General features: G+C 37.9%; 1 protein-coding gene across 1 annotated transcript in view; it reads left to right on the top strand.

The window, feature by feature from the left end:
* Positions 1 to 6,748: 6,748 nt before the first annotated feature.
* Positions 6,749 to 23,913, top strand: part of mast1b (microtubule associated serine/threonine kinase 1b) — a 39,717-nt gene continuing 22,552 nt past the window's right edge. The window contains exons 1-2 of the mRNA XM_084387428.1: positions 6,749 to 7,182; positions 18,675 to 18,703. Of these exons, the coding sequence (XP_084243554.1) occupies positions 7,144 to 7,182; positions 18,675 to 18,703 (68 nt within the window). The 5' untranslated portion in view covers positions 6,749 to 7,143. The remainder of the gene's footprint in view (positions 7,183 to 18,674; positions 18,704 to 23,913) is intronic.

Genomic DNA, 23,913 nt, shown 5'->3' with positions numbered 1-23,913 from the left:
ACAAGTAAAAATGCAATTAGAGCTTATAGCTCAGTATGATGTTGTATAAAGTAGCACCCTTTTTCTGTTTTTGTAATAAATAAAAATATGGTCCTCTGGCACTGTTTTTATGTTATTTTACTTTATTTACTTTGTATTTTTTATTTTTATTTTGAATGATTATGTCTCATTGTATTGTTCTGGTTCATGGCATAAAAAAAAAAAAAAAAAAAAAAGTCTGACAGCTGAGCTTTGTCCAATCAGAGAGCAGGAACCAAGGTCACCGTGCCCAAGGGATCAGAGTTGGCTGGAGGAAACCGGGACACATCGAAAGAGCAGCGTAATAAATGTTTATTTATTTTTTTCTTCACACATTCGTTTGATGCGCGTGAGTCTCGTCTGTTTTCCACTAATGACGAATCCTCAGGAGAGAGGACGAGTCTGCTCGTGCACGCCTGACGGAGCATTTCACTCAGCTTTTTAAAGTGATAGCGCACTTAAAATGAAAAATGATTTACTGATCCTCATGTTTCTTGATTAACCCATGTGGAACTTTTCTTTCTGTGGAACACAAAGCAGCTGTTTGCTTTTCCACCTATAATGAAAACAAACACACCGTAAATTGACCCAGGGTTCCCAAATATCAAGGCCTATAAATTGTCCATATATGATATGACTAATAATGCTGCGTTCTTGCCATGTCGTAATTACCGGGAATAAATCTCCATATGCTTTAGTATTGCTCTCGCGGTACTTTGATGACATACACCGATCGGTCAATCGCCGCTTCAAGTCGAACACAGCTTAAATCTGCCGTGGTCAGGTGGTACAAGTCGCAGCTCTCAGAAAATTACGACTTTACACGTGGTAATTACAAGTTCTACGAGCACGTGAATGCTTTTTACAGTTCAGAATCGTTATGGTAATTATATGGCGTGAACAAACCTTAATTCACTGTTGGCCTATTCCAAGTCGTCTGAAGTCATATGATGCTTTGTGTGAGTAACATTTAACTCAATATTCACTGAAATTCTCTTCCTCTGCTGTAAATCTCAAATGTACGGAAGCCAATTTACGCTACATAAGTAAAAAAAAAAAAAAAAATTTAAATCAAATAAAAAAAATCATGAATATAAATAAAATAAAATCATGCTTTGGTTAACCCTAATTATGACATTCTTCATCCTTCATTCCTCAGAGTCATAATTAGCCTATAACATACTAAGTCATAATTATGAGTTTAAAAAGTCATGATTATGACAAAAAAATTATAATATGCTAAATCATAACTATGACTTAATATGTCATAATTTTGACTTTATGTCATAATTAAGACCAAAGCATGATTTTTTTCCCTTATGTGGTGGAAATGGGCTTTTTATTTGCTTTTTTTTATTTAATCATAACATGGCATGTTTGAATATGCATTAAGCAAATTATGATGACAGAATGTACATTTTTTGGCCAACATCCCTTTAAGCATGTTATTTTCATTTGAAATATGACTATAATCCTTCACCCATATGTCATGTATAGACTCATAAGGCAGCACTGATTCATTCTGCCATCGTAGAACAACGTTTGTCACTGAATGCGTAATGATGATGTCCGTCTGCTGGGTATTACTCGACTGAGCGTTACTCGTGAATCAACAGCTTGTGTGTGTGTGTGTGTGTGTGTGTGTGTGTGTGTGTGTGTGTGTGTGTGTGTGTGTGTGTGTGTGTGTGTGTTTGGAGTAAGATCCTCAGCCTGTGTCTCTGGCAGAAGGTCTGAAGGATTGAGCGTTTTCTCTTCATCTGTGCTGGACTAAATCTTCAGCTCAACTTCAAGACGTCAGTGTGAGCATCACAGAAATCCCATACGGCACGTGACAAAAATGACACCGTTTCCAATGTAAAACTACACACACACACACACACTGTTAAATTAGTGAATAATGTAACATCATTGAAAAACATTTTTAAAAAAGTGAAATCATGTCAGATTTATGCTTAGAAGCAAAACACTATTTGTTAATAGAGTGAGATAAAGTAGAAAACATAAATCTAAAGTTTGCATCATCAGAAATATATGAATGAGCAACATTTCTGTCAATCGACTGATTGATTTGAAAATGCGAGGCACTACTGTAGGCTATATACTTTTTGGTTCAATGGAGTTAGAAAAATAAATTCAAGTTGTATATTTTGCTCAGGTAAATGTATCTTTTTTATTTTTTTAATTTTTTTATTGCAAAACCAGACAAAAATACTGTTTCTTTTTGCAGTAACGTCAACAAATAAAGTGTTCGTCACAATATGAACATGTTCCACAAAGTCGTTTTCAACAGTAAATCTATTGTTTTAGCGTTTCAAACCCCTCAAACGTTCTCTTTGTGAAATGTCCTTGAACATTTGCTTGTGTTGACGCTTTGATGTTTCGTTTTCCAGTATAATGACACAGTTTGAGTGTGATGTAAGTCCCTGCGGGTGCTGAATGACAGTAAAGTCAGTTGTTCTCGTGATCAGCACCATGGACAGAGATGGAGATGAACACAAACTACAGCTACTGTACTGTTGCTTCTGCTTTGAGCGCAAAACTAGCGGATTATAAACCAGCATCCAAAGCTAGAGCCCTGTTTTTCTAGTAAAACTTAGCATAGATTTATGCTTTGAAGAAAAAACTATTAGTCAAATTGAGGGGGAAAAATAAATTGAATGTATTGAATTGAAGCAAATGCATCGTTTTTTACTTTAAATATGTTTTATTCTCACTTAATAATGTTGGGTTATTTTTTCATATTTTAGTAATCATCATAAATTAGGAATCTCTCAAACACTCAAAAATTCATCCTGTGAAACCCATTTTGAATTGGTATTTTGAAATCTTTTAGCGGGCTCAATTTTTGTGATATCAACCTCAAATTTGGAACACAACTAGATTGACATGGCTTTGATTTTCTAGCAATTTTAGAGCAAAATTATTGTAAAATATATAAAAATGCATATCACTACATTTGCTGTACAGTAAAATCAACGTCTAGTACTTTTTATTACACTTTTATTTTTCGAAGTGTTGGTAGTGATGCATTCAGCACAATCTTGTGTCCCTGTATACAATACAACTGAACTATTATAGTAATCGCCATCAATATCTTCTGAGAAGAGTTTCAAGATACCGGAACACAGATACAGTGAATCATTAGAGACATGTGATTCAACCATGACTTATTGATGAGTCTGTCTGCAATGATGTCACTATAGGATTATAGTGTGTCAAACGCTTAACAGCCGACATCTTTTCACATCTGCTTCTATGTTGGTCACCCCACGGGACGCTGTTCAGTTTGATGTTTTAGAGAAGACCAGATGCTCCAGACACCATGTGTTATTAAAGTAATGTGCTTTCCAAACAAAATACACTCACCTAAAGGATTATTAGGAACACCAAACTAATACTGTGTTTGACCCCTTTTCGCCTTCAGAACTGCCTTAATTCTACGTGGCATTGATTCAACAAGGTGCTGAAAGCATTCTTTAGAAATGTTGGCCCATATTGATAGGATAGCATCTTGCAGTTGATGGAGATTTGTGGGATGCACATCCAGGGCATGAAGTTCCCGTTCCATCACATCCCAAAGATGCTCTATTGGGTTGAGATCTGGTGACTGTGGGGGCCATTTTAGTACAGTGAACTCATTGTCATGTTCAAGAAACCAATTTGAAATGATTCGAGCTCTGTGACATGGTGCATTATCCAGCTGGAAGTAGCCATCAGAGGATGGGTACATGGTGGTCATAAAGGGATGGACATGGTCAGAAACAATGCTCAGGTAGGCCGTGGCATTTAAACGATGCCCAATTGGCACTAAGGGGCCTAAAGTGTGCCAAGAAAACATCCCCCACACCATTACACCACCACCACCAGCCTGCACAGTGGTAACAAGGCATGATGGATCCATGTTCTCATTCTGTTTACGCCAAATTCTGACTCTACCATCTGAATGTCTCAACAGAAATCGAGACTCATCAGACCAGGCAACATTTTTCCAGTCTTCAACTGTCCAATTTTGGTGAGCTCGTGCAAATTGTAGCCTCTTTTTCCTATTTGTAGTGGAGATGAGTGGTACCCGGTGGGGTCTTCTGCTGTTGTAGCCCATCCGCCTCAAGGTTGTGCGTGTTGTGGCTTCACAAATGCTTTGCTGCATACCTCGGTTGTAACGAGTGGTTATTTCAGTCAAAGTTGCTCTTCTATCAGCTTGAATCAGTCGGCCCATTCTCCTCTGACCTCTAGCATCAACAAGGCATTTTCGCCCACAGGACTGCCGTTTTCACACCATTCTTTGTAAACCCTAGAAAATCCCAGTGAAAATCCCAGTAACTGAGCAGATTGTGAAATACTCAGACCGGCCCATCTGGCACCAACAACCATGCCACGCTCAAAATAGCTTAAATCACCTTTCTTTCCCATTCTGACATTCAGTTTGGAGTTCAGGAGATTGTCTTGACCAGGACCACACCCCTAAATGCATTGAAGCAACTGCCATGTGATTGGTTGATTAGATAATTGCATTAATGAGAAATTGAACAGGTGTTCCTAATCCTTTAGGTGAGTGTATATTGCCACTGTAAACATGCAGGGCACTGTAATATAATAATATGTACTAATGAAATGTGAAACAAAACTCAGTATACAACAGTAGTCTGACACATTATCATCATATTACCTCATTATGTTTCATGTTTATTTCAGCAAACAAGTTATCATTCTTTGAGTCTTTTTTCTTTCTTTCTTTTTTTCAAAAAAATAGAAAATGGTTTTTTTTCCTGCAGCAAGCTTTTCTTCTTTATTTGGTAATATCTATTTGAACAAAGCATGAAAAAATTCAAAACAAATTTTGTATAAATAACTAAATGAAAAGAAGTGTGTTTTGGAAAGATTAAACCTGAACATTTCATATACCTGTGAATTTTGTGGACTGGAAAAAAAAAGCAATAATTTTGCTTTGTTTTACCATTTTATTTACTAAAGATTATTTTGGAAGGATTTAGAAACCTATATTAACAGAAAACTGGACTGTATAATATAATTTTTTTATTTTTTTGTGGTTGTTTTTTCAGAATGAATCTCTGAAAAGTAAAGAAGAATACATTTACAATTATTTATTTTATTAGGAAAATGCCATATGCATAAAAAGCAAACCAAATTTTCACATTATATAAATTTGATTAAATTAACTTTTGAAAAAAATATATATATAAAAAATTGCTAAAAACTTTGCTGAATGTTATGTATTTTTTCTTCAATTTCTAATTTTATTAAAAATAAGATTATTTAATACATCTTGTTCTTGTAGCATTGAAAAAAAAAAAAAAAAAAAAAAAAGTTCATTGCATTGCAGCAACTTACTTTGGCAGATCTCAGAAAATGCACTATGTTAGCATGCTGTAGTGACAGAAATCTGCTGTCGTGTGTCATGCAGCATCTGTGAATCAGGGATCAGTGAATGAGATCAGTCAGATCAGGCCTGATCCCGGCGCAGCGTCTGGCCTGTACGGATGAGTGATGTCAGTTGGTGTAAAAACAGCGAATCCTCTGCTGCTCACTAATGCACAAGGCTCCTGCGCTCCCATTCTGATATAGTGTCACAATGAAAACATGAAGACATTTAGCACAGAATCAGACCTTTTCTAATTCTGTCATCTTACGCTTTTCATGTGAAGTTCCTCTGTGGTATTAGGAGCTCATCAGGACAAACTGGTTCCTGTTCTGAATACAGTCATTATGTGTAAATGGTGTGAGAGATGACTTCTTGACTGTAGAGTTGTAGGACTGATGCTGAACTGTCTGGACCAAGAGAGGGCTACTCTCTGAGAAAACAGGGGAAATTAACATTTGAACTCTCTCTTGCAAAATTAGCATCCCCATACAAGATGCAATCACACCTCAATCACAGTCAATCACCTCAGTATTGTCTTAATCTACATGTCCTTTCCTTCCCCCATCTCTTCTCTCCACATGCAACTCTTCTTGCTGAAGCTCAAATGTTCTGCGTAACACGAGAATGAACCTCATTGGTTCTTGCTGAAGCTCAAACGTGCTGCGTAACACGAGAATGAACCTCATTGGTTCTTGCTGAAGCTCAAACGTGCTGCGTAACACGAGAATGAACCTCATTGGTTCTTGCTGAAGCTCAAACGTGCTGCGTAACACGAGAATGAACCTCATTGGTTCTTGCTGAAGCTCAAATGTTCTGCGTAACACGAGAATGAACCTCATTGGTTCTTGAGGAAGCTCAAATGTGATGCGTAATGCAAGAATGAACCTCATTGGTTCTTTAAGGAAGCTCAAATGTTCTGCGTCATACAAGAATGAACCTCATTGGTTCTTGCTGAAGCTCAAACGTGATGCGTAATACGAGAATGAAGCTCAGTAACGCGAGAATGAACCTCATTGGTTCTTGCTGAAGCTCAGTCGTGCTGTAACACGAGAATAAACCTCATTGGTTCTTGAGGAAGCTAAAATGTAACACATGATAATGGACTTCATTGGCTCTCGCAAGTAAAGCGAAGATGATTGAGCTCCGTTTACCACAACTGATGTGTATGTGAATAAAAGCCTGATTCAATCTCTTCATCATTAAGAGTGATCGAGTCTCTAAACCACTAAATTAATACAGATTAGCTTTGAACGAAAGTCTTACGGGTTTGGAACGATACGAGAGTGAGTAATTAATGACAGCATTTTTATTTTTGGGTGAACTATCCCTGTAACATCCCCGAGAGATAGAGAGGATGACATGAATGAACAACACTAGACTAGAGAGAGAGAGAGAGAGCGAGAGCGAGAGAGAGGGGGGATTTTGATGCTGATGCTAAAATGAACGGACGCGCTCGCAGCGAATCATTCGTGTTGATCTCGCGCACGTTCCTTTTATGACGTCACGAGCGTGCGGTCGTGAGTGAGTCCAGCGTTGAGCATTCAGACTCTTCTTTGGGATGCGAGTGTTGTGAATCCTGTGAATCCTCCTCCTCCTCCAGCCTCTCAGATACGCGATATGAGCTGGATAACGATGAACAAGAAACGCGTGGCGTCCTGATAACAAAGTCTCGATGGACCCGAGCGGATTGAGGCTCCTCTAATCCACACAAAAGCAGCAAAAGCAGCATCTCTAACGGACGCGACATGGATGATTCGGGAATAATCAGGCGCAGGCGACTGCAGGTCAGATACACACATCCCTTCAGACTAATGTTTTCTGGACGTGTACCATTTGGTCTTGTAAATGGGGTATTCTTTGAAGTACTTCGGTTAATGAACATGGTAGTCATGACTACCATGGTATTAATATGTTTTCTAAACATGTAGTATAGTAAAATCATGTTTTCTGGACATGTAACATTACCATGGTAATATTGTGGCATTTGGCCATGTATATGGGGTATTCTTTGAAGTACAATGGTGTAAGGATATGGTAAACACTCAGTACTATGGTATATATATAAAAAACATGATGTTTCTGTCTGAAACAGTCTGATTGGACCATATTAGGACAGTCTAACCAATGGGGAGTGGTATTATATGAAATACCATGGTGAATGAACATGGTAGTCATTCAATACCATGGTATAGTGTGTGTTCTAAACATGTAACATTGCTATAGTAAAATCATGTTTTTTGTGCCATGATAATATTGTGGTTTTTCGCCATACTTACCATGGTATTCTTTGAGATTCCTTAACATGGTATAAAATAAATGTGTTAAATATTCAGTACTATTGTATCAAAAATAGCATGGTATTACTATCTGATACTCTGACTGGAACATAGGCTATAGCCTGGTGACAGTCTAACCAATGGAGAGTGGTATTCTGTGAAATACCATGGTAAATATTCATGATAATCACCTTGGTGTATATCAGTATGGTATAAGGCTGTACTGTATTAGTGTGTGACATGCACTATAGTAAGTAGTACCATGTTTTCTGGACATGGACCACATAAGGACAGTTTTATCAAGGGAGTGTGGTGGTATTCTTTGAAATACCATGGTAAACTAATATGGTAATCATTCAGTATCATGGTATTAGTGTGCTTTTCTGTGTTTTTGCTTTAGTAATAATATCATGTTTCTCGGCAGTACCTTGGATTTGGATTTAATTAATGCTGTGGTATTTGAATGTGGTTGCATTGTTACAGTATAAATGCCATCTGATGGTATTTGTTTGTAAGGTGAAAATAATTCAGCTGCTTTAACGTTTAGGAGCTCTGAGCCGTGATGATGATGAGACGTTTGCTTGTGTGTGTGTGTGTGTTCAGTATCTTATCTGAATCCTTTGGTTTGCTAGGACGGGTGTGTGTGTGTCGACATCAGAATCCGCTTGTGTATTTAGAGTTTCACAATCAGTCTGATATGATATCACACACACACACACACACACACACACACACACACACACACACACACACACACACACACACACACACACACACACACACACACACACACACACACACACACACACACACACACTCTCATCAGTAGAGAGACGTTCATGAAGTCTGAGACATGATAAGAAAGAGAGAGACGGACGGTCTGTGTGTTATCTGAGAATTTCAGCCCCAAGTCAACCATACAAACACAACAATACACACATTTTTAGGGCAATTTATTTTATTCATTTATTTTTTGTGTTCATTCTGCATACATAATTTTCATGACAATTAAGCACATTTTTGTCATTATTGCAATGCAAAAGAATTATCATTACTAAAATACAGTAGGAAAAAATTCTTTAATCTAAAAAAAACAAACATTTTATTTTATTTTGTTTAAATCAGGAAAAAATTAAATGCAGCACAACAAACACTGCCAGCCATTTTACAATTAAAAATAATATATCAGTATCAGTTCCAGAGATTATATGACATTTATAGTAATGAGAACTTGGGATGAAATGTGTCCTTCAAAAATATCAAACCAAATTGTATCATAAAGTACGAAGATAAACCATATTTCAACATGCACATTGGCTACATTTTACGACCGTGCAAACATTTATGATCAGTATTTTAATTTACAGTAATGAGAATTTGGGATGAAATGTGTTAAAAAATGTCAGAATGCAAAAGAAAAAAATCTTAATGGTCCTAAAATAGGCTTGATCTATGCAGAATATAATTGCTTGCCATTGTGTGTGACTGTGTTTTTCAGACATGTGACATATTTTTTGCTCCGTGTGAGAATAATTGCCCTCCACCGTTTGTGTCCGTGTCCCTCGGGTGTCTTCTGTGCGTCGCACACACACATTGTGTCGGTTATAACACCCTCCTCCCGCTGCACTGTTGCTGCCATATGGTGCAACACCGTCTCAGAGGTCAAAGGTCACTCCCATCATGCAGCAGGGCGCCGCATGCACATTGCAAGAGTGTTTTAGCATGCGGCTCATCAGTTGCCTACTCAAAGCAACTCAAATAATTTTGTTTTACAAACATTTAAATTGCAGTTTTTATAGTTTTTAATAACATGCATATGTTTCAATCTGAAATATAGATATTTAAATGGTGGCTGTAATCATTTTCATCACAGATTTATTCAAACATTTTATATTATAAATATCTCGTTGGAGGAAGGTGGCGATGGACCGTCTCTTAGTTAACTACACAAAAATACAGTGAGGTTTTTAACTCTAAACTTCTACAAAATGAAGAACAAAGAATGTGCATCAGGTGTGTTTTGCTTTTTCATTCATGAAGGCACTTTAAACTTTATCGTTACATATATTATATGTTATAGATGCTATATAACAGTGCTATTGTATATGTGCAGGCAGCTACTAGCTTATTTTGTTGTAAATATAAAAGCGTGACAATGTCAATGCTAAATACCTGTTAGATGTCACTAACAGGTATAGTAATATATATATATATAATTAATCTTTAGTGTGTATATGCTCCTATATAGTTACGAGTTATTTTTCCAGCCAACTAACAAGCTATGGACACTGAATGGCTTTAGAAATATTGCTGTAGAAATGTTGTTAATGTTATCTGATTTGGTTGACTAATGTTAACAAATTAAATCTTATTGTAAAGTTTACCTTACTGTAAATTTACCGAAATATCCGTATCTTACCCTTGTTCCCTTTGTTTCAATAGCCGATGCGTCCCGCTTTACCAGCATTTTTGCGCTAATTTACTAGTGTATCCTTCTTTAAATAAAATTTCCACAACACAACTTTTTAAACTCTATAAATTTTACAAATGAATATTATTTTGTTGTAATTTAAGGAAGTGTTTATATAAAACGGTTCATCATACTTATGTAAATCTGCTGGTTTCTCAAAAAAGTTATTTATTTCAATCGTTTAAATTAATAAAAATAAAAAAAAATCTTTTTACAAACATTTTCATTAAAAACTTTTTTGTTGAAATAAAAACTTTTAAACAATTTTTTTTTTTTTTTTGAGATGAAATTAAATGTATTTTTATATGTTTTTCCTCATTTTTGGAGCTTGACTGCATCCGTCCTCATGTTCGTTCCCCCAGTAGATTTCCGTAAGTCTGGCCGTTCTCGTTTAATCACTGAAGGCATCTGAAGCACATTTTCTCCTGATGCAGAGAGCCATTAGGAAAAATAGTTGGAGGAAATCCCGAAAATCCCGGCAGAAGGCGCAGCGATAACTCTCAGGCTGTTTTGCGTGCTGTTGGCTGGCACGCGGGCGAGACGCTCTTAGGTTAATGACGCTCAGATTATAGGGTTGGCGCAGTAAATGATGGGTTTGCACCAAACGGTGGGCAGGAGGCCCAGCTTGTGCCATTTCATTAAAGCTCAGACTGCTTTTCAGCCCGTCGTCATTCAGCTGGATCATCTGCAAGTAGAGTTAATGATGATCAGACTGTTGTCGAAGAGAGAAATATAATATGTAGAAGCAGATTTTTACATTTTCTAAAGAAAGTGGTGCTTAAGATGGTTATTTGGATGTTGATTATGATTAGTGGTTTCTTGGGGGATTATGGGTGGTTGGCAAGCAGACCAAAAAAACTCTCTGTGATTATGATGGTCTGTTTAAATGTCTTCTTCAGTATAAGTCTGTTTTTCTATATAGTCTGTTTTAGCCATTTCACCATCTGACCGGTCTAAAGCGCAAATATGTACCTATTCACTATACCTAGAGATTGGCATGGAGTACTTTCCATAAGATCATCTCTCAATGCAAATCAAACCAGCTATTAGGCTAACTGAAATAAAACCATGCCAATCTCTAGGTATGGTGAAGGCTATGTGATGATGTGGGGCTATTTTAATTCCAAAGGCCAAGGGAACTTTATCAGGATGCATAGTATCCTTGATCCATGAAGTAGGCTAACTGGCCTTTAAAAATAAAAATCTGCCTGCCTCTATGGGAATTTAACATAGGGGTGTCCTGACTTATGCACCCTGTATTTAAAGGAAGAACATTTATTTATTTACGATACATTATTCATTCACAAAGAAAATTGGTGTCCTTAAAGGTTGGATTTTTCCTAATTTTTTTAATTAAGGCATTAAGTTTCCAAAAGATGATTTTTTATTCCTCTTTTTAGTCAACTTTAGGATGGGTGTCTAAACTTATGCATAGCACTGTACATGTTTGTCAAAATATGAAAGTGGAATCTGCTTGTTTTAGAAAGTTCAGTAACACTGTACAATAAGGTCTCATTTGTTAATAGTTATTACACGGCTCTGTGGAATGCTTGATTCTGATTGGTCAATCACGCATATTTAAACGCATTATTACCAATAATCAATGGTAAATTATTTCCAGATAACAACCTCTCAAAGCAGAAACACAGGCTCATCCGGGTCACTGAAGTCAGCAGTGCTATATACGCTTGAAACGTTTTTTCTTCGTGAAAGTTTTTCATTTGGTAAGCTAATAAAATATTAAAACTCAGTCGAAGCAATATTTTGTGTACAGTTATTTAATTATGCCATCCAGTATCGTGGACTCGCTCTCTCTTGTTTCATACAAACGCTGCTGCCATTTTGTGACTATTGTTTTGTACACAGTTGGATTAAGATACAAACAGGTACGATTTTTAAAACAGTTTAATCTGAATTCAATATCTCTTATCTCCATAATTATTTATGTGGCGAAATACTGTGTAGTTCTAGTTTGAACTTGCCGCGCTGCAACGCTTTGCGTTTAAAGATAGCCTGACGTCGTCATACTCAGATTCTAGTCAGAATGTGAGTCTGATACTTCTCCATAGAGATTTGATTATGGGGCGTGTCTCAACCATACCTGCAAACTTGTCGCTTTTCGGCGACAATCGCCGTTTTCTTGGTCAGTTGGGTCATTTACGTGAATCGCGTAGAACCGAAGAGTTTTTGTTTGGGGGGGGTATTTTGAAATTTCAAATGTAGGCGCGTTGCGCGTGGTGAGCGCGCTCATCCGCCGGCGCGACCACAACACTGTCCAACATCAAATGGCAAACGTAATGCAAGCGGAACGAAACTGCTCGTTATTGTGTGGTTGACGGACCGTTTATCAGTTTGGACCAAAGCAGCGCGAGCCGATCTTGATAAAGCGACACTGTTACTACACAGCGCTAATAAGAGATCCAGTAAAGAAAGCATTTGAATTCGCCACAGAAGTAATAACATCGCTGCGAGATCTAGTGAGAAACATTCACATTTCTCCGTTATTCACGGATCAAACAGCGCTGACGTGGAAACCAGGAAGAAACATTGTGGCATGAATGAACTATCCAGTGTAGATCAGCAACATTCACCATGGATTTACTGTAGTAACACTAACTGCAACCATGTAAGTTTGGCAGGAATAGTAGGCTATAATGCCTTCAAGTAACATTACGTCGGTTTTATTTTGACATTATGAATACAATTGCTGCCCTCAAATGTTAATCATTCTGAACTAAAATAAACCTTTGTTTATAACTACTACAGTATTTTTTCCAAGGAGCTGTTTTGTTTTATATGCTCCTAAAAAGAGTCAATTATTGCTCCAGAATTGCTCGAAGTAAAAAAAAAATCATACTTTATGATGTTAGTTTTAATAAAAAAAAATAAAATAAAATAAAATCAAGGAAATTTCTCTGGCATTTCTATCTTTTTGCTGTATCAAAAATGTACCAAACCGAACCGTGGCACAAGTGTATCGTATCGAACTGAACCGTGAATTTTGTGAACCGTTACACCCCTACTGTTTACACAACAGCTGATGCGAGAGTAAGTGTAACATAAAGCAATTTGGCAACTGTGTTAATCTCTTGTTGCATGGGATGCGCCGCATACCTGCGTTTATTCTATCGACTTATTTGTGTGAAATCTTATATACGCATTTATTCTATCGACTTATTTGTGTGAAATCTTATATACGCATTTATTCTATCTGACTTATTTGTAAATGTGAACTCGTGAAATCTCAATTCTCCAGCAGCAGTCGTCTTTGTTGTAAACTAATTCAAATCAAGCGCTCTTTGGTGACGTGGATGATTACGTTACCGTTGCTCATCTGTCCATCATCGTATAAAGCCCGCCCTGACAATTTGATTGGTCCGAACAATTTTTGTTCGGGCATAATAGCTCCTCAACGGAGCGAGTCCAGACCGAACTTCCCGACCAAAAAATGTTGTGGGCGGGGTTCGGGCTGGCACCCAGGCTAGTTTAAAGACCTAATAAAATATTTCAACTCTGATCAATATTTTGTGTTTAATTATTTACTTATGTGGCAAGTATCCGTGTAATAAGTGGGATAATGTACATCCAGCCGGTTGTTATCTCAGAATAAACCCCTTCAGGCTGATGCAAGACCCCTCCGCTCCTCATCACCCTGTCGGGGTTTATTCTGAGATAACAATCATCTGGATGTACATCATCCCTTACTTAAAGGAACGCCACCGTGTTTTGAAATAGGGGTTATTCACCGTCTCCCCTACATTTAGATAGGTGGGCAAACGCATTTTTGTCTCAGTGCATGCATTGTCTTAGTCTGGCAGCGCTGCCGCTAGCTTAGCTTAGCATAATGAATGGAATCCTTTGTTGCCGGATAGCATGTCGTGAGTAAAAGCGATTAAAAAAAATCCTTGTGGCCTGCATATTCACAATGAGTACAAATAGCAATGCAGATTAAGACTAGGCGATTTATAGGCAGATATTGACTTGGGACTATATTGGGGTGAAGCACAGGCGAAGCACTGATACTTGGGCGCAGAAATATCACACAACACCTGAAATCCGCTATCTCTGCGCTCAAGATATCTGATATCTCTGCGCCCAAGTAGCAGTGCTTCGCCTGTGCTTTATATGTCTTTATATGTAAGGCATTATAAAAGTATGCACCTTATAATTGCCTAATGTATAATTGTAATCACAGTTATATACTCATTGTTACACCTTTATAAAGTATAAAGCATTAAAAAACATAAGAAACAACCAATTGCATATGTAACAATAAATCTGCAAATATTATAATGCATTTTAAATTTGGTTGCAATTATTTATGAAAAGATATAACGCAGTATACATAAAGGCTGTTACCAAATTATCAAACGGTTTATAATTCATCCATATGTTATTGTGATAATTAATTGCGATAATTTGCTTTAAAACCCCTGTCTAATCTTTTCTAACTGTATAATATTTGAACGCATCTCTCAGGCTTCGGGCTCGTGCTCCATTACTGCATCTGAAGTGCTTTGCTCGACTGATCTGTGCTCAGAGTTTGTTCTCGTTCGGCTCCATCTGTCCACTCCAGTTCGCCGGGCTACTCTTCTCCTCCGCAGGCAGGGTTTCTGGGAAGCTTTTACAGCATTTAAGGATGGAAACTCAATTACTGGCTAAAATTAAACACGTGAGTCACAGTGAAACAAACAGAGTGCCACGTCTTTCTCCAGAAAAACAAGAGATGGGCCGCAGCCTTCTGTTGCTTTACACGGAAGGATAATTTAATGAAGAGAACGCCTCATGAATTTATAATGCTGAAACGAATACATGTTTTCATTGCCAGATGTTTTGGTATAATCATCATAAAACAGACTTACTCTTCACTTTAACCCTCAGTAAGATTAATTCAGTCTGTGTTGACAAAACTATTTACTGTACAACGTTAATGAGAAAGAGAAATGAGTATCAACAGCAGTAGCAATAACAGTGTACCAGATATATTTCTCCAAGACCAACACAGCAAAATCCCCAGTGTTAAATTAACACTCTCAGTGTTTATATGAGTCCACTCTCAGAGTGTTTTAAGAAACACTGAAGCAGTGTTAAAGTTAATGAGATAATTAAGTGATTAATTGAGTGATGATTGAGCATCATTGAAGACACCTGATATTAACAAGCAGAATCACTGAAAGAGAAATTCGTAATTGGTATGTGTGTCACCGTTATGGTGATCAGTGTTTGCTTTAGTTGGGCTGTTGACCCTTACTTTTTAACTTTAGATTTTGTTTGGCTGCTGTTTTGTTTTGGCTTCAATTTAACACTGGGGATGCTGTGAAACATATCAACATTGTCATATCCATTACCTTTCCAAACACTTGAGTTGTCATGACAAAAAAGACATTTGGAAAATATGGCTTTGCCATTTTGTTTTATGGTACTTACTGTAGAAAGCACTTTAAAAACAACAGAACGACGCAGGGAAAAATGTCATGCAGCTAAAGATCAGTGCTGTGTGAGTGCATATGTTGACGTGTGCTGTAATACTCGTGGGGTCGTGAGTTCTCATGGTATTTACAGTGTAATTGACCTGTGGGGTCAGTCAGAGAGCGCTTCACCACAGTCGATAGAGACGGAGCCTGAGCCACAGCTTTTAAGAGCCTCTGGAGGGATTATTCACAGGGTGACCCGATGTTAACGTGTCAGCAGCACACACCGACACACTTTACCAGAGCCTGTGTTGTCACGGAAACACACACTTTTATTGATGATCAATAAGAAACATGGAAGCAGACTAGAGCGCAGTGGTACGGCTTTTGATCAGTCAGTCAATGCAGAATTAGCATCTTCTGTTGCTGAATAATAATGCTAAAAATACAGCACTTCTGAAAATGACTTTTCCTTTCTTATTGTCATAAATGAAGATGTTGAAGGCCACTTTAATAGGCGAAAACCTACGCATAATTGTTTTATTTTTAATTTTTTTATTGGTTTATTTTTTTGCTTGATTTTTTTTTAGCTGTTCACAAAATCTGTTTATTTTTGTAATATTTTTGATCAGGTGAATCTCATGACAACATCTCTAGGTAATTGTTCGTCTCAAAATACACTTTTAACTTAAAAGCTTTCATTGCTTTTTGCTTCTTATGTTACTAGGGGGAAAAAACACAATTCTATGACCATGTGTATATATAGGCCTATTTCAATCATGACAACTTTTAACATGTGTTATTAAATATGGCAATGTTAATGTATGCTGCTGCTGTTGATTATTGCTGTTTCTGCAGAGCAATTATGGACTTACTACTGTTAATAGATACACAGACATACATAAATCCTGTATCAGATCTAGGCAGGTGGAGCTGGGGAGGTGGAGGGACCCAGCAAACAAAGACGTAACTCACAGCAAACACTGAAGCAGACTATTTTGCCTAAATTTTGAGCAAGCAATCTCATTGGCTGTGGGATCAGCAGAAGCCAATCAGCTTGTGCCATGATGTGGTAATGATGTGATTGCTTGCAGAATGCATGTAAAGGACTGATCAGCCGGCGCCCTCTAGAGTTTCAGGACTGAACTATAGGTTGCAACATTATTTTCATGCACATTTTTGCCAAAAACATTGTATTACTATAATGTGCCTGGATGGTTGGATGTTTCACTTTTGGAGTTTATGTAATGCTAATAATCTCAATAATGATTCTCATAACTGTAATATTGTTATTATTATCAAATTAGTATTATAGGCACTTAGGCAGTATTATGTCTGATTTTTGCATTCCAGCAATGTGAATTTGAAGGTAAAATGTTTAGTTGACATGAAAATAATATCGTTAGCCTCATAGCATAATTGCCTAAGTAATATTTTTTTTTTAAATGACTTAGGCAGTTATGCTATGAGGCTAACGAATGGTGCATTTCTTTATGCAACATTAATGTTCTTATTTTCTGCTGTGGTGAAATACCTGGACATGATCTTGACAGGTTTCATCTCTAGATAGTGTTTTACATGCATCTGGTTTCCTGTGTCAATGTTGTAAGATGAGGCACAACATTCATTCTGAAAGCACAAACACACACACACACACACACACACACACACACACACACACACACACACACACACACACACACACACACACACACACACACACACACATACACACACACACACGTGTCCAAGGACATCTGAGCGCTCCTATTGATTAGTGATCAATGTCAATTGATGCTAACAATGTTTGTTGATTAAAGCTGCTGCAAGCTTTGTTTGTTGAGTAACATGACGTGCATAAATGTTATATTTATTTTGTTTATTTAGTTGGCTAAAGAGATTTTATGCTGAAATTGTGTGCTTGCTATGGAAAGCTTGTTTCCGCCACAGCATGAAAAATAAAAAGGTAATTCATCTCACAATTCTGACTTTTGTCTTGCAATTGCAAGTCTAGATCTCACAATTTGGACTTTGTAATTCACAATTCTGAGTTTATACCTGACAATTCTGAGAAAAAAATCATTGGGAGTTATAAACTTGGAATTTGGAGGTTAAAAAAGTCAAAATACCATGTTTGTATCTTACAATTCTGAGAAAAAGTCATCGCGAGTTAAGAAATTGCAATTGCGAGATTAAAAAAGTCAGAATTCCAAGTTTATTTCTCAATTCGCAATTCCCTTTTTTTATTTTTTTATTTCCTGGCAGAAACCAGCTTCCATAGTTTGCTGACAAATCACAATGAGACCATGAACATGAATTAGGAAAGTAAAGAGTAAATTCTGAATCTGTTTGGAGGTTCAGATCAGTTTAACATGAACGGCGTGTTGTTTCTCTGGGTCTTGACTGAACATCTGCTGAAGTTCTGCAGTGAGAGACACAGAGTCTGTCAGTAAGATGAATGAGAGGATATTATGAGGTTCAATCACAGACATACAGCGAGAGAAATGAAGCACGGGAACGCTGCCAGAACAACATCAGCTTCTCTCTCTACATGCCATTGCCAAGTGTGTTGAGTTTGTTTGTTCCAGTGTTTTGTCCACAGAAACCGAACAGACGGTTTTCATTTGCAGTTTTCGAAAAATGTGACAAAACCTTTTCAAAAACTAATTTAGTGACATTCACACGCCTTACATTAAATATAGGCTATTAAATAGTTTCTGCCTTTATTTTCAACACTAGATCTATTGTTTTATCATTTAAACCCAACAAATTTAGTTTTGTCAAGTGTTTTGCTTGTAAAATTTGCTTTGTTAATGTTAATGTAAAAATGTATTGCTTTTCGTTAGTTCACGATTCTTATGATATATCAGCTTTCGATAACACTTTAAAATAAGGTTTCATTTTAAACCTTAAACCTCAATTTTAGACCTTATTGTAAAGTGTTACTGTAAAGTGTTTGTGCCTCTGTCTTTGGCTAATTCTGGTGTTTTGTATCTAATTGAATGACGTTATAAGTGTGTCTGAGATATTGTGTTTATTTCAAACTCCCGACTGATCTCTGTCTTCTCTCTGTGTGTTTCTCCGTCTCCGTCTCCGTCTCGTCATCTTCGTCCCAGAAGGATCTTCCTCTGCCCCGTAAGAACAGCAGGTGAGTTCATTTTCAATGATAAGAAAAAGATAAATGATTCTTATGCATCTTTTTATTCGGATTACATGCTTGTATCAGGGTTTGTGTTGAAAACCCCATAACAATTGAGAAACTTGAGTCCCATGTTTCCATCCAAAGTTGCAAAATTCAAACTTCAGAATATTGCATGAAACAATTGAGGATGAAGCACAATTTCCATCCTATGTGTTCATGAGAACAAAAATGTTACTTCCGAGGAAATTGTTTCAGAATATCTGTAATAAAAATGGAAGTGGCTGCGCTCGTGGAAGCCACTGTGGCTCTTTTGGCTCCTTTCGGATACCTGGCGTTTGGGAATGCGATCATGTGATACGCTTCTGGGAGGAACATAAACCAATTCATTCTGATGACAGAATTTGCGATTGGTCCACTGGTTTGTCCAATTATCCAATCACATGAATTGCCAATTGGTGATTGGCTCTTTTTTTTTTTTAGAAGGCGGGACTTATTCTATCATGTTGCGCGTTGTTGCATTTCTCCCATTCATAGTAATACGAGTGAAGTGTCTTTGTATATATATAAAGTCTTTGGATTCATTCAGTAAATGTGTTCCCATCATAGTTTATCTGCATGTTGTCTTATTGAATAAAAAATTTGTTTTTTATGTGCATTTTTAGAATATATGCACATCTTGGCGTTTCACAAAATGAACCCTTATGAAAATGTTTCATGGTTACCTCTAATATAGCAATGTACAGTTATGTTTCCATCCACTTTATTTTTATGCAAATTTGAGGTTATCGCAAAAAAAACAACGCTGGATGGAAACATAACTGTACATTGCTATATTAGAGGTTGCCATGATACATTTTCATAAGGGTTTATTAATGTGCAGTGCAAACTCAACCTGTCTCTCTCTGTCCATTTCTCTAAAAGCTTTCCTTGTTCACTTAGATTTTGTTGTTGTTGTGATTCTTAGTTATATCATCCACCGTGACCTCTGGGAAAAAGCATATTGCACTTAAATTTAGAAACACACACACACTCACTCAGGAGCATCTTATGAACGGATGCACCGCACCTGCTCCCCCTCTTTTAATGCTCGTCTTGGTATCATCCGCTGCCCTCGAGATTTTACCCAGAATTCCCCCCTGCACTCTGTTTTCCAGTGTGTGAGCAAAGCCAGACGCTCTAACCGTCCTCCATCTGATGCTGTTTGTGATGCGCAGTGGTTATTTCCGAGCGTCTGCGTCGGCTTTGAGCTCTTGATCATGCAGGGCGACATGTTTCGTCGCACTAAAAGGTGAAATGTTTTTAAAAATCTGTTTTAAATGCGATTTTACTACACATGAAGATGTCGCTGATGTCATTGTTTACCTGCAGCTGGTGACACACTAACTGAATGACCTCATTAATGCAGCGAGTTTAACATGTTAGTCAATCTTGTGATAGATGCATCTGATTTAATATTTAATTTTTATGCAAATAGTGTATATATTATGGTGTTTCATATCTGAGCCACAAATTATGTTGTTTGACTCAAAATGAACAACATTTTACTCTGTTGAGGCTGGTCTTATTAGTCACAAAGGCCTGCAATTTATTTATTTTTTACTCACATTTTTTAATACTTGTTGATCATTTGAATGCATTGGTGAATCATTGAATCATTAGCTTTCTTACATCTTCTGAGGTTTAGTCTTAAATCCTCCATGTTGATGCTGAATGTCCCAGTTGAAAGATGTAAAGGTTGATGTCAGACCTCTAATAATGAAGTGTATGTTAATATTAGGAGGTACTGTAACCCTGTAAAGCTTGACATATGAAATAATAGTCAGAGAAAAAAAAATATATATATATTTTTTTTTGTACCTGTAGACAACATATTTCAAAGATATCTAGGTGCAGGTGAGTAATTCTAAATTAGAATGCAGGAATTCTAAATTAGAATGTTTCTCTCGAATATTTAAAGAATTCAAACCATATTGGAACTCTAAAGATGTCAGTTGGGAGAAAATACTGTGAACAACAGATTTAAAAATCAACAGTCCACAAGAAACGCAACAAATAAATACAAACCAAACAACACTGTATTGCATTGTTTATTGCAAAGGTCAGTCCTGCCTGTCAATTTGTGCAGATGCTGATAATAATATGGCCAGAAAGTAAGATGAAATTCTGATTGTAATGTAAATTAACAAGATCTTTATACTACTTCCATAAAATGCATATAAATATCAGTCGTCACTCTATATCTGCCACTAATATGTCTTAGTAAGATGATATTTTAAATGTTTAGGTTTATGATCAAAACTCTGTCGTTTTAAAACATATAATGCAATGCAATACAATGATGATTGACAGATGAACTAATAAACCTTCCTCAGAAGCCTGATGATCATATTTGATAGTCGCATCTGAATGATTTTTCTAAAAACGTATGTCTCGATAATCAAGTAAACCGAAGTGGCTTCAGTCCAGTTAGTGTACACCATGAAATATTACTAACAAATTAAAGTTATTCTTACATAAAAATCAGTAAAGATTTCACAGCAAAAAACACATTAACCACGAGGACTTTTAAAGGAGATGTATGTAAGAAATGTATTTCAATTAATTATAAAATGGCCCTGATATGTCACTAGACATTAAGAAATCATGTTCATTTCAAATACTTATATCACTGACAACAGTAGTCCGGCCAGGATACTGTCATTATAAAAGTGAAGTTGCAGCCCTCAACTGATGTTGATGTTGTCATGTTGTGTTTTGGCCTGAAGCGCCACCCTCCACCTATCTACCAATCACGAAGTCAGTAGTGTTTCGGCATTGGGGTTGCCAGCTCTGCTCTAGTTACCACAGCTGCAGCTACAAACGTTCCTGCTGGATCCTGCAGCCTATCTGGCAACCTCGAGTCAGGGGGGAGGGGGAGGGGATACACCGCTCTACAGTAATTTGAAAGTGATTGCAGTACCAGTTTTGGCCACAATCTTACATCTTACATTAAAAAAAATGTATACTGACTTTTCTTCTTAAAAAACAAACACCTATAAACTATATCAATCTGACGACAGAAGGCATGTCTTAGATTGTGTGCAACAGGTTTGTCAGCAAAGTTTTGATCATGTTGATCATTTAGAGGCAACTTTGCATATCAAATATGACACAGTGGGCTTCATAGGATTAAAAAGGGCACTGTCTCTTTAAGAACGGTCGCTCTGTTCAGGATGGTCCCTTAAGAGTTAACTAAACCTCTGTCTACACCTGTGTGTGTGTGTGTGTGTGTGTGTGTGTTTACTATTACTGTATTAGGCAGCGCTGTTTGACATGCTTCCTTATGAGGTCGACATCATTGTGATAGTCTGCGATCAAATATCAAAGATCAAATCTCTCTTTTGGGGTTTTGTTGTATCAGCAGCTCCATCAGAGAAGCAGCAACAGAGGGACGTCCTTCACACAAACCCTACAAGACTTTATTTAGTCCGTTCTTTCAGCGTTTTTTCGGCTGCTCTCTGCTCAGTGTAGCTGAATTGAGCTTTTACTTTCCTTAATTGTAGGGACATTTGCTCCTCACAATGAAGATAAAACATGACACACACACACACACACACAGTGAGTCTGTGTATGTCTGTAATGGTGTGTAATGGCTCTCATACACTCACTCAAGGCGTATCAAGTATCTCGCGTTCACTCTCACTCCTCCATTAGCTTTCTCTCTCTCTCTTTATCATTCTCTCTCTCTGTCTGTCTCTCTCTCTCTCTGAGTGCCTCTGTTTCTTCAGAGTGCCTGTACGCACAGACTGAGATTGATGACCGTGGAAATGGAATTTTATGTATCGCTGTTGCTCTACTGCAGGGCACAAACACACTCACACTGTCGGGGATGGGGATGGTGAAAGTAGCGAGGACTCAGGTGCAGAGTTGATGGGCTTTTAATGATAAGAAAATAAAACAAAATACAAACAAAACTACCCCAAGGGGTAGTCGAAGTCAAGTAGCTGACTTGACTTGACTAGCTAACAAATGAGGACAGGTGGGGCAAATAAACCAATAATCTGGTAAAGCCTGGTTCACACGGGACGATTTTAAAATTGTCGGCCGATTTTCCAAACCTGAGAGACCCCACACACAGCGAATAAAAAATCACGGGTCTAACAGTTTTGGTCGTACAGTGTGTGGTGCGCAGCCACACGGCAAAATCAACACATCACACACGAACCGATTTGACTCCCGAGCATTCCCAGGTCAGACGGGAAATCTCGCAAAATCCCTCGAGATCAGACGTGACTTCAGAGTAAACAAGGACTTTCTGGTGCGCCATGCTGCCGGCTGTTTTGATTTTGTTTCCCGGTGCTTCCTCACCACCTCGTCACCTTGCTTTCTGATTGGCTACACGCCACAGTCCACAGGCTGCATGCTCGTTTGTCCCCGGGGGACACCACACACGAGGAGAAAGCGGGCCAAAAAAATCCAACATGTTGGATATCCCCGATTTGAGATCGGAGCGGTCCGGGCGTCCTTCCGAGCAGACGAGAGCAGTCTTAACACACCACACACGGCAGGAATATCTGATCAGATTATTTTACATAATCGGAGCATCCTTAAGATTGTCGGAATGGGTGAATCGGGGCTAAAATCGGCCTAATTATCCTGCCGTGTGAACCAGGCTTAACAAGAAGGACGGGGCTAGACAATCGACAGGAGAGCACATGGCACATGGCTTGTCATGTATGTTTCCTTGTGCCATGTGCTCACACCAAACATGACAAAAACACGAGCACATGGCCAGTAAAACAAATCACAAGCCATGGGCTCACACAACGAGACATGAACACGCAGCTAATGAGAACACTCATAAGCCACGTGTTCACACAAAACACGAACCGGGTGCTACACAAAACACAACACACGTGGACAGAAGAGCGTACGGCCCGAGCGAACTCGAAACTGCACGCTCACACGACAAAACACGCGGAGCATGAATGTCCGAATCGCGACACAGAGCTGAAGCCATACTAGACTGACGTGCCGGGATCCCACACCCCGCACACGAAACAAGACAGACAAAGACAAGACAAAACAAAACAGGAGTATCAGAGCTCTGTCACAAAACCAAGAAATACACTAGATAGAAGTGACAGAACCCTGACACACACACACACGCACACACACACAGACTCACACACACACCACTCTCACACACACACACACAACACACTACACACACAGAC

The sequence above is a fragment of the Rutilus rutilus genome, assembly GCF_951802725.1.
Source record: "Rutilus rutilus genome assembly, chromosome: 1".
In the NCBI taxonomy this organism is placed as follows: domain Eukaryota; kingdom Metazoa; phylum Chordata; class Actinopteri; order Cypriniformes; family Leuciscidae; genus Rutilus; species Rutilus rutilus.
Note: the sequence above shows the minus strand (reverse complement) of the source record. Positions and strands in the feature narration are given on the sequence as shown.